This window comes from Schistosoma mansoni, chromosome 1 (genome assembly GCF_000237925.1).
Source record: "Schistosoma mansoni strain Puerto Rico chromosome 1, complete genome".
NCBI lineage: Eukaryota > Metazoa > Platyhelminthes > Trematoda > Strigeidida > Schistosomatidae > Schistosoma > Schistosoma mansoni.
Window position 1 is genome coordinate 6,756,779 of NC_031495.1, and position 13,150 is coordinate 6,769,928.

Genomic DNA, 13,150 nt, shown 5'->3' on the forward strand with positions numbered 1-13,150 from the left:
AGTGTTTGAATTTCTCCACATGTGGTTCACAGCTTGTCCTGTACACCTCGATGTTGAACCACATGTGGAGAAATTCAAACACTTCATTTCTACCCGACGTTTGTGCTGATGATGTAGTTCAGAAGGACAATGAAAGCTCCACAACCAAACCATCCAGTTCAGAGAACAAAACTCCATCAAAATCATCCACTTGAGCTACAAATCTTCTCCACCAGCTCTTGATATCATTATACCTATCATCTACTGACACTTCTATGTGGTTGGTTGATTAATACTCAATTTTCTTTTCATTCATCATATTGTGATAAGCTTCTTACGTCTCAAACTATGAGTATTAGTTACTTAAATATGTATAATCCAAGACTAAGGCAATTTTAGAGAACATGTTGTTTCCATAAATTTATTGTCATCATTCTTGATGTGGTATATTTCCAAGTTTTGCCGGTATAATTATGGTCTATCTGCTTCAACTTTTTCCCATTCTGTTATCGTATATTAAAAAACAATATTTCGAATTTTTGCCTTCCCGTACAATCCACCCACTATGAAGAGATATCAAGCCTTTCAGTCAAGTGAAGGAAGTTCATCCTGTTTGATCTGGTACATCAAATTATTTCTACTTAAATGATTTGTACGTAGTATATAATTTTAAACCAAATATTTCTTAGTACTTGATCACATCAGTGACCATAGAATGAAGACTATTAAATTCTAATCAGTCCAATATGTCTACCTACTTACTTAGTAATACAACTACTACCATTGCTAGTTTTTGACGGAATGCCTAGAGTGATAATTCACAGCCTAAACAAATCTTATTTTTATCTATTCATTCAACTCAGTTAAGCCACGAAGTCACATCATCCGCTACGTAAATGTTTCAGAGTGATATATCACCGTTACCAAAACCCACATTTGTCTGATAATGCTGGATGAAATTTATTTAAAAAATTTTTGAATCCTACCATTGAAGTAACTACTTCTATGAATTTGATGTTCATCTTGTTGTACTAATGAGGTGTGGCAACTTGGACCGATGCCTGGTCTTGTGTTGTAGCTGACTGACTAATCCTAATCCATTCATAAATTTCAGATATACATTGTGTTTTAGAAAACAAACTATTTGATCGATATTATTGGTTTTCGCTTGGTCACGTTTTACCTTTATCGACAGACTAGACTGATCAAATTAGAAATTGTAATTAGATTACTGAATTACATATTAACTTTCCTGATATGTACTTTCCCAGTACAGTTCGAGACTGACTCAGTATATAACACTAGACATAAAATTATCTTTTTAATTAGATTAATCATCATGTTGAGTGTAAAGCAGTTAGTTACATGATTGATATGGCATCGGGTAGAAACGTCACACTATGTGGAAGATTTGACCTCTTTTCGGTGAATATTTGGGCTTCTATCTCTTTTGCATTACTGAAGCTTTCGCCGTAAATTTAGAAAAGCTGGAACTATAAGCCAAAGATGGATAGTGGCTAGCATTGGAATCCAGGACGCGCGTTTCGTCCTATTTAGGACTCATCAGCTGGATGTACCTGTATCTCAGAGTTGATGTTCACTCTGGGACTCGAATCCAGTACCTTTCGCTTCAAACGCCATTGCGTTATCCACTCAGCTACTGAGTCCTGATAGCCATTTGCTTGTGCAATGGGGTGAATTTTAAATTCACTTAGTATTATTTGTTTGAATCTTCCCATTGATGTTTAGGACTGCAACTAGTCAGTCTCTAATTGCCATATGTGCATCCTGTGCGTATTGTCTCGATATAGCCTTATTTCACAAGCATGGTAAGCAAAGATGGATAGTGGTTAGTAGTGGGATCCAGGACGCGTGTTTTGTCCTATGTGAGACTTATCGACTGGACGTATCCGCAAGCCACCATCTTTGATTATAACACTCCATCAAAAAACGTTTTCACCCTCAACCGATTTAATTCTGTTTCTGTATCTTTTTTTAATATTTTATCCATCTGTAAGAAACCAGTCCTCAAGTATTTACCTTTTGTTTTACTGTCCCAACGACATACAGAAACTTCATTGTAAACCTTTCTTATTTTCTTCGAGCACGTAAAAACTTTGATTCCGTTGTTCTTTTATTTTATTTTTCATTTCTGACATAGGATTCTCCAATAATTTCGAAATCCAAAAACCATACTCTCAATAAATACAATAGTTACGAAGGCAATTTAAATGAAAATCTAACGTCGCGTTATTACTCCAGAAACGCTGGTCGTAGATGCAAACAAAGAGCTTCAAAACATCATGATGTCATGAGTCATAAAGCAGAAAAATTATTGGTTGCTGACGGCTTTGATTTCACACATAATGCTGATTCGGAGTCTGTCAAGGTTAGCAGTCATTGTTATAACTACTACTATTGATAATGATAATTTGAGCATCATTTGTACCTTGAGATATCAGTCAATCAAACTCTAAAATAACGAAATGTACATTCAATCTCTTCTGTTTTTTTTAAATAACGATCGTTATCAAACTTAAAGTGTGACCTTCGGATTACACTGTGAATATGTTAGTATTTAAGTTCCTAGCATAGATCCCAGTAAACAACATCAGTAAGAGAACCATTATAAACATAAAATCGATGGACAACTGGCTCGATTTTATTTGGGACTTTTGACAGTGTGAAGAGTTGTCTCAATTCAGTGTTGAATCTAAGACCTTAATCAGGGTAATAGTTGAATGTCATACAATTTATATAGTCCATTCTAAATGATTTCAGTATCGTTTGAATGCAGTCTATGGAATTATTGTGTTTAATCCTCAGGAAGGTCTAATTTAATGTTTATATTGTTTAATGAATGAATTATAAAATCAGTGGACAAAAAGCATTCGTAACATATGTAATTAGCTTATTGAATCTTATTAAAATCACCAATCAACCTAAATTAGACAACCATTGAAATTCTGGAAACATCAGGTAGATATTTTGCCCTGGTATGGAATTCCTTAACAGCTCCTATCATTAGGAAGTGAATTCAGAAACTTCAGTTTCATATTCGAATCCATGACTTATAGACTACTGAGATAGCATTCAATTGTCCGAATATCTAACTACAATCATTTCACGATATTACACAACCATTTTCCACTACCTTCGATAAATATCTTCTTCACATCTGACATGATTGAACTCCATCAGTCATGGTTTCTTACTAGAACTCCAAAAAAATTTTCTCATGAAACTAATCATACTACCGAACATATAATAATTATAAGTATAGATCCACTTAGTATTGTTTGTTCGAATCTTCTCATTGCTGTTTAGGACTGCAACTGGTCACTCTCTTATTGGCCATATGTGCATACTGTGCGTATTGCCTCGATATTGCTTTAATTCACAAGCATTATAAGCAAAGATGGATATTGGCTAGCAGTGGAATCCAGGACGGACAAGCAAGTGGCTATCAAAACTCAGTAGCTGGGTGGATAACGCGATGGCATTTGAAGTGAACGGTACTGGGTTCGAGTCCCAGAGTGAACATCAACTCTGAGATGCAGGTATATCCAGCTGACGAATTCCAAATAGGATGAAACGCGCGTCAAACTGAATTCCACTGTTAGCCACTATCCATCTTTCCTTAGCAGTATAGATTTCATGGAGTAAACTTATCGACATATGATTTCAACAATCTACATAATCAGTCGATAAAAATTTTTTCTATTTATATATTTGTATATATATTTACATTCAATACCATACCAACAACATTCATTATTATTAATATATATATATATATATATTAATCTAAGATATATGAATGTATTAAAGATTTTATTGATTAATGATTATTGATTTGATTGACTATTTATAGATAGATATGTATTTATCAAATATATCAATCGATATGTATGTATGTCTGTCTGTCTGTCTGTCTGTATGTATGTATGTATGTATGTATGTATGTATGTATGTATGTATGTATATGAATAATTTCCATACTAGTCTAGTCTATACACTTTCTTTATTGATTTTTTCTGTTATTCTTTTATTCTTTGTTGCTATGATCAATGAATTAACTTTTTTATATCGTACATTATAATCTGAATATATTTTATGTGTATAACAACTTTTTATATATTTAAACACATAAATATTGGTACAAAGGGGCACCAGATACATATGCGCCACACAAATCTTATTTGATTTGTGTGAGGGCTGCGATACTGCACAGGTGCCCAAACTGAAGCAGGTGGTTTTCTCAGGGGACCACACTCGGAGCCTTTGACCTAAAGATCTGATCCATAAGGCAGTGGAGTATCGTAAGGAGATGCAGTCCCATGTAAGCCGGTGACCAACGATTGATTCATACACCATTTGTTCTCTCAGGATACTGGAGCCAGCCCATGTGCACCATTGGTTTGAAATGAGGGTTTTCCAACTCCCCTAGATGGACTTTCCGTGTCCGCCGACCCAGTTAAAGTGTCGGACATTCGCTTTTCGTCCTCTCAATTTCGTAAACAACAGTAATGCTGCGAGAAGGCAGTGAGTAGGACTTCCCTGGAAGAGGCTATATACGCGTGGTCATGTGAGAGTATTTGGAGAGGGAGAGCGGACTCTCCTCACTCTCGGCTGTACCAGGGCATTTGGGGGTGTATAACAACTAGAGATATAGAACGAAAATTTTCCATAAAATCATATTAGTTAAAATGGCTTTGAATTATATGAGGTATCGGGTTTCGATTCGATATTCTATTGTAGAGATAAGAAGTTCTGATAAGTTCGAAGCTAAGATGAGCTAACTATGCAGTGTTAAATGTTAGTGATGAAGTCGCCTTTTTTAAAAAAAAAGAAAAGACATTTACTTAATGTTTTCTTTTAAAATTTGACTTTTTTGAAAGGTTCCCAATAATTTTGTACTCTTCCATGAGGTTATCATTTTGAATCTGATTGTGACCCTTGTTTCAGTTTAATTTCCGGTTATTACTTCCTCATATGAATTTGTTACTTAGCTAAACTGAGGTTATCTTAAGTAGTTCAAGTGAATGATTTAAAATGGTTGGTGATTCCGGAAACCACAATCAATAATACATAAATAGTCTTAGAGTTTTATGTGTGAACTCTGTTATAAAGAATCTTTCGGAATAGGTTGAACCTTATTCTAAGTATGTCAGATACTTTATCATAAATCCTTATCCCTTGTTAATTATAAATTTCCACGAAAAAGAGACTATTGTGACTATCTCGAATAGCTCGGCTATAATTACTACATTTCCCGCTTGCAATAATAACATTCATTCCATTACTTACTCGACTACCGTGTTCATGCGTCCTTTGATAGACTATGTATATTCTCTTGAACTGGATTGGATCTAGACTTATTGATTTTTATATAGTTGAATAGTTTTACGTGTGGTTTAACCTAACACTGAACAAACAATCAACAACTAACTAACAATTGAAACTATGTAGAAATAACATAAACTAATGGTTCAAGAAATATTTATATAAAATATACAAACCGGTTCAAGCAAAAATAACTTCGCAAAGTTTACATTTTCCTTTTCTCACCTCTCTATAAACATTCATGTCTCTGACGATATGATGATATGAGATTGTGAAATCAAAACATAGCATCAGTCTATAGAGTCATTGTCTACTGGGTCAAGCTTTGCAAATAGGTCCAAGCTGGGACTCACGGTTATTGTAACCAATACTTGGAGACATTGGGTGACATATCTCTGAATTGGTCTCAATGGCACGCATGCATTCATTCATTATCTTCCCTTAGACAAAGAAATTTTAATTCATTACTTTTTTCTTGAACCATATTGTCTATGCCTAGTCTTTTCTACTACTATTGGAACTATCACTGCTTCTAACTGTCTGATTTATCGTCTTGGCAATTTCATCTGGCTATGTTGACTTGATATGATAAACGATGCACATTTATCCTAGGTTCTGTATTGCTTATAACTGACTGACTGATGCAACAGGAAATGAATTTTCCTAAGATTGCAAATATGCTTTGATGGTGAATAGGAGTCATGACAGAGACGGTGTCAAAAAGTCATCTTATCAATATCTCCACTCGCCTAACTTTCAAAACAAAACACCGTCGTTTAAACACCGGCGGCCATATTATAAGTGAATAGAATTCGATCAGGAGCACTGTATACTAGACAACATGACACCTGATTACGACTAATTGATCACTATGTATGCGTGTGTCTATGTGTGTGTAAACACTGGATCTATAGAAAGTTTTCTGTTACACGTTTATGGCCGATTGTGACACTGTTAATTGATAGTCACATACAAAAAGTTCATTTGTTTTTGCTTCATTTTTCAGATGTCTATACTGAGAAATTCCTTTTCAAACAGTCTAACTGATTGGGATTCATCTTCCGAAACATCGGGTTATCAGCAAATGGAATGCACCAAGTACGTTGTGGAAAATCATCAACAACGTAACAATAATAATAATGATAATAATAGTCGGTGTCAGTACTATGGTAATTCGCAAATGGAATTCCTATCATCGGATGTTTAACCTCTACAAACTAACATTAATTAGTTATTTACTACTATCTTACAAAAAAGTACTCACTGTATATCTCGATATTTTAAAAATTTAACAAACTATGTCCTATATTACTCTGTTCTTTTAATAACTGGTTGGTTGATTGGTGAAGTCTAGCAATTTTTACTAAAGTGAGAGAAATAATCACTGATGACATTGAATGGTGGTAGCTCAATATTGAGAGTTGACTAAATTTAGAAATGTAAATCAATGAACTTGAACTCTGTGGTGACTCAGTAGTATGATGCTCAGGTCCCAGGTTCGATTCCAAGCAGAGGTGTGTGTGCACACTGTTGCCTAGTCTCAAAATAGAACAGTTTCGAGTGCTATCAGGGATATGAGAGTGATTGCTGCTTTCTGTGTCTGCACCGTGAAAGGATACCTCCTGAAGTATATGAGAAACTCTATTAGGCTCGTTATAGACAATCTGAGAGCCAGACCATAGTTCCTAAAGGACAACTGCTTGAGGCTGTTCATACACTGATTTTCTGTAATTGCTAGTGCCTTAGCTCACTACTTTTAATGCTTTACAGACAGAGACGGAAATCTATAGGGTATGATAAGGTATGCTATTCTTAGAGTCGACCTTTCCTGACCCTTTCCATTGCGAGAAGGCCTGATTGCTAGTTGTTTCAAAGGAGCACCTTACTATTTGACACCTCAATGCGATCGGGAACACAATTACCCTTTGGGCCTTGAGGTTACTTCGTTTTTTGCTGTCCAAACAAATTGACTGGCATTGTAAGTCCTAAAAGATTGAATGCTCAAGCCAATGAAGCTCAATAGTCTAATCACGATATTTTATTCCAACAATAACGTCAAAGTAGGTGGTATAGTGGAGGATAAAATAAATACCAAATTATTATTGGTTTTGGGGCCAGTCTATTAAATTATGAATAAATTCAAAATAGGTGATTGAAATACTACTGAAAACTTTAGCAATTTTAATGAAGAACGAAAAAAATGATAGTCGAAATACGTTATGAGGTTGAGGGAAAAACGTCGGAAGTATTGAAGGTACCACCAGTATTGTAGTTTGACAACTATTAACCAGTAACACCTTCTATAATCGAATCGTGCCCAACCAGTTAAAATCAGAAGTCAGAAGCGAAAAGGTTGGAAGATATATTTGATGCGTTATCAATATATCGAGAAGCGATTGATCTAATCTGGCTAATGATGTTTCCCACGCTGTGCTGTAACGTGATCTGGTGCGGATGCATGACCGAACGCCTTCTGCTAAACAAGTCCACTAAAACTAATGTGGTCAGCATCGAATGTCGAACACTTAAAAAGCTATTGATTTTGGGGAATTATTTACAGCTACAGTATAAATTTCACCACATAATTGAAATGTTGACATGTTCAATGAGAGATTACGCGCAACTAATTACCTTTTAGAACTTATTGACTTAAAACAATTAGTCCCTTTGATAAATTTCGACAGTGTAATAAGAATACGATGATTATCAGAACTATGTGGTGATATATTAGCGCAATACATTTCGAACAATCTGATCACACATATACATGTTAAGAATATTTATATATAAAAATAAAAGGTCAACTGGACCGGAAATGGGGGGTAAGAGGATACAAGGATAATAATAATAAAATAATGTTAAAACAATTTGAAACTTCATCACTCTGGATAACAAGCTGATTTTACCAGGGTAGGTTTACGGTGAGAACAAACTGTTTTTGAATACACAAAGGGGGTTTGAATTTTCGTATGGCTAAGGATTCAATAAACCTTAGTATACACCCTTTTATACTTTTACACAACAACACAAAAGCCGAGTTAAAATACATCTTATGACCTGTTTCATTTATGTGTTTGGCATTAAAGGATAATGGATGCTTATCACCTACTGTTATTGGGTCATTTTATTTTATTTATGTCTGCAACCATTTAGGTACATGTTCACAAACCCTAATTTTGAGATCACGATTACTCCTCCCTATGTATGTGTCACCACACACACATTTAAATTGGTAAACATAGTGGGATATGACGCAATCATTTTCATGTCTTTTAGGCTTTGGGATGAAACATGAACCTTGTTGATACCTTGGAAATGACTTTCGCTGCGTAATACGTTTTTTAATGACTGATTTAAGCCTTTGTTTCAATAAAAAGGCTATTTGAATCACCTCTAAATGGTAAGGTGATATAGATAGGTTTTTTTCCTGTCAATGCTATAATAGGTCCCATTGTACCATGAGCTTTCCATCTATTTATAAATTTAAGGGGATAACCATTTTCCTTTAATGTTTTGTTTAACATCCTAACATCATCATCAATAGAGTCTTTTGTGCAAATACAATCAAGCCTGTAAAACAGTTATCTTATCGAAACTCGTTTGTATTGCACAGGGCAATAACTATAGTAACTAAGGTATTGGCCTGTCCACATTGGTTTTCTAAAAATGGATCGTTTGATTCAGTCATCTTCTCGTCTACTTAGAAGTATATCGAGAAAGGGAAGCTAGTCGTTCTTCTTCTTTTCGCATAAAAGATTGGTGTGGTTTTGGAGAGTGTTAAGTTTATTCAATAAACAAATCATATCGTCCTTTCTTTCACAGATAACTAAGATATCATCCACATATATCTTATAAAGAGATGTGCTTTCAATTAGGTTTTCAGCTAGATTGGAAACATGTGTCATGACACACATCTGCTAATAATGGTCTTAACGGATTAACCATAGCAACCTCATCGATCTGGCGAAAGTATTCACCTTCAAATGTGAACTGGACTTTGTCAGTACATAATAGTGCTAAATCTTTAAGAACAGAAACAGGTAATTTAAGGTTTACCAATTATATGGTTGGAAATCCTATTATTACTAATATTATTATTACTAATGATAGTAATAATAATCATGTATTCCATCGTATTAGTCTATCAAAGAAACTTGATGTTTCCTAAGATTGATCATCTGTTTGGTAATTCTCCTGAAAAATGAATACATTTCATCTACCGGGGTTAGCCGATCTGTGTTTTCGCTATTAGTCATTCATATTCATACATTCATAGAAAGTTAGTTTATACTTTTGAAACTATATTCTCTTCATATGTATGTTGTTTCAATAGTGTATGACAAATTAGTGAAGTTTTTATAAGGATCAAGAGGTCAATTAAGGTCATAAGGATAGTTGAAGAAAGGCGACAATTTAAACAAAGAATTTAAACAAAAACTTGTATATAACAAAAAATATTGTAGTCAATAAAGAGTAACAATTATGAAGAAAAGATAACTACGCTAAATACGGAGAAAATTGAAACGTGATCAATTCAAGCTTTAAGTGCTTACAGTTAGATCAATGTTATTAATGTGCACTAGTCTTTGTTTTAAACATCAATACACATTTTTCAGTCTGTCAAGAGAATGATTTCCTATAGTTCCTAATGGAAGATGTAACCTATGGAGATGATGATCACATGTGAATTCAGTGTTTGTTCACTCATAGTAATAAAACTAAAGTTGAAATAAATTTATTTATTTAACAAAATTATTTATTGTAACTTAGCATTATACTACAAATTAACTACCTTTTATTAGTATAGTAAGGGAAGATGGATAGTGGCTAGTAGTGGAATCCAGTTTGATGCGCGTTTCGTCCTATTTGGGACTCTTCAGCTGGATATACCTGCATCTCAGAGTTGATGTTCACTCTGATACATCCAGTTGACGAGTCCAAAATAGGACGAAACGCGCGTCAAACTGGATTCCACTGCTAGCCACTATCCATCTTTGCTCACAATGCTTGTGAATTAAGGTTATATCGAGGCAATACGCACAGTATACACATATACTAATTAGAGACTGACCAGTTGCAGTCCTAAACATCAATGAGAAGATCCAAACAAACAATACCAAGTGAATTTTATTAGTATAATTAAAATAAATAATTTCAAAAATTTAGTTAATTTATACAAGTTCTCATCTCTTAAATTTGAACTTCATCTAAACACATGATCATCAGGTGACAACCAGTGATCACATGGTGGATAGGTTAAAAATACAAAAAACATCCTAGTTATATTGTGTGTCATTTATATAGCAACAAAGCATGTGATTATTGTAACAACAACAACAACAAAAAAGAACGAAAGTGAACAAAGACAATGTTAGGATACGAAAGATGATTTGGAATAGTGGAAATATTGGTATGTAAAGGCTTTTTTCTACCTATGGTTCATGAAGCATAGTTGTAACTTATCAGCTAATATTATTTCAAAAGTGAAGTCTACATATTATTTGATATCTGGATTATGATAAGCAGTAGAATTAAGGACAAACGGTCCGGCCTGACAGAAACTCATTTTTAGATTACCTATTTTGTACTGTTGACATTTACAACGAGACTCGAACCTAGTACTTATTGTTATATCCTGACGAAAACATTTATTTATACATCAAGAAAAGACTTGAATATCTTTTTGCTTTTCCCAGTTCCTTTCAAAATCAGCAGCTGACTGACCAGTTAGAGAAGTAAAGTACAGTTAGTTACTGAGTCACTCAAGTCTGTTAACCCTAACGAGGCATAAGCTACGTACCAGAAATCTCTAACCAATCTTGTTCTGGGCTGTCCTTTCTAGTTACCGCTAAGTATTTTTCATGATCTTGATGTTTGCCTCAAATTCTTAACCGCATGTGTTCTTTGATCATGCTCTTTTCGTTTTCCTTCGAACGATAATAGAAAGCTTTTCGGTTAGGCTATCTAATTCAAAGAACACAACATATAAATAGATTGCTGACTGGAGTTACAAATCCTTTATATTAATTTTAAGATCTGATTGGTCTTAATATTAAATATACACTGGTACAGCTTACTTTGTGATGCAAAACAATACTCTAAAGTAATAAGAAACGTAAAATAAGGAAAATCAGCCATACATATTGTGAAGTAATAGTGGCGTTTACTTGACAAATGGTGAGCTTTGATGGACTGAATTCTGTTTTGAAGTCAGTGAATAATATTTACAGAACTGTATCACAGTTAAAATCCACTTGGTATTGTTTGTTCGAATCTTCCCATTGATGTTTTTGTACTGCAACAGGTCAGTCTCTAATTGGCACATGTGCATACTGTACGTATTGCCTCGATATAGCCTAAATTTACAAGCAAGGTAAGCAAAGATGGATAGTGGCTAACATAAACCCTGAGATGCATGTACATCTAGCTGAAGAGTCCTAAATAGGACGAAACGCGCGTCCTGGATTCCACTGCTAGCCACTATCCATCTTTGTATCACAGATTTCACCAACTGAATATACGAGAAAAAAAACAAAATCCATATGTTCGATAAATGTACAACACAAGCGTGAGGTAGTTTGAGAAAAAAAGACAGTCGTTTCACACAAGAAACTATACATTACCACTGAAATATTATACTCGTTTGTGTTAATTTTGTTTGGAATATACAGATTCGGAGTAAAGACCGATGTTAGGCAAGGCTGCTTACTCTCACCCTTTCTCTTTCTACTGGTGATCGAGTGGATCATGAAGACGTCAACATCTAGAGGAAAGCACGGGATACAGTGGACAGCTAGGATGCAGCTGGACGATTTAGACTTCGCAGATGATCTGGCTCTTCTATCACACACGCAACAACAAATGCAGGAGAAAACGACCAGTGTAGCAGCAGCCTCAGCAACAACAGATCTTAATATATACAAAGGGTAAAGCAAGACTCTCCGATACAATACAACATGCACCAATCAAATTACACTTGACGAAAAAGCTTTGGAGGATGTGAAAACCTTTACATATCTGGGCAGCATCATTGATGAACAAGGTGGATCTGATGCAGATATGAGAGCGAGGATCGGCAGAGCAAGAGCAGCTTATTTACAACTGAAGAACATCTGGAGCTCAAAACAGTTGTCAACCAACATCAAGATCAGAATCTCCAATACAAATGTCAAGAAAGTTCTACTGTATGGGGCGGAGACGTGGAGAACTACGAAAGCCATCATCCAGAAGAAACAAGTGTTTATTAACAGCTGTCTACGCAAGATACTTCGGATCAGATGGCCAGACACTATCAGCAACAAGTTACTGTGGGAGAGAACAAACCAGATTCCAGCGGAGGAGGAAATCAGGAAGAAGCGCTGGAAGTGGATTTGGCACACCTTGAGGAAATCACCTAATTGCGTCACAAGACAAGTCCTCACATGGAATCCTGAAGGTCAAAGGAGAAGAGGAAGACCAAAGAACTCATTACGCCGAGAAATAGAGACAGACATGGGAAGAATGAACAAGAACTGGATAGAACTAGAAAAGAAGGCCCAGAACAGAGTGGGTTGGAGAAAGCTGGTCGGCGGCCTATGCTGGATTGGGAGTAACAGGCGTAAGTAAGTAAGTAAGTAATACAGATTCATATACAACGGGATAAACAACCATTATCCATGACCATGTCCAAGTTATTTTCTCTTTTTCTGCAAGCTCACATTTGATATCATAAAAGTGGATGTATGTTTTATTTGAATTTGTATTATTTGTTAGTGGACTATTCACATTTAAATCCTGGGAACATCCTATCAGAAAACGTTTGTTTATTTTATTATATCCAATTGAG

General features: G+C 35.0%; 1 protein-coding gene across 1 annotated transcript in view; it reads left to right on the top strand.

The window, feature by feature from the left end:
- The window catches only part of Smp_003760 (hypothetical protein), a gene marked incomplete at both ends in the record, with an annotated part of 13,820 nt that extends 7,288 nt beyond the window's left edge, over positions 1 to 6,532 (top strand). Inside the window, 2 exons of the mRNA XM_018793101.1 lie at positions 2,141 to 2,368; positions 6,332 to 6,532. Coding sequence (XP_018647647.1) covers positions 2,141 to 2,368; positions 6,332 to 6,532 — 429 coding nt within the window. The remainder of the gene's footprint in view (positions 1 to 2,140; positions 2,369 to 6,331) is intronic.
- Between the last annotated feature and the right edge of the window lie 6,618 nt (positions 6,533 to 13,150).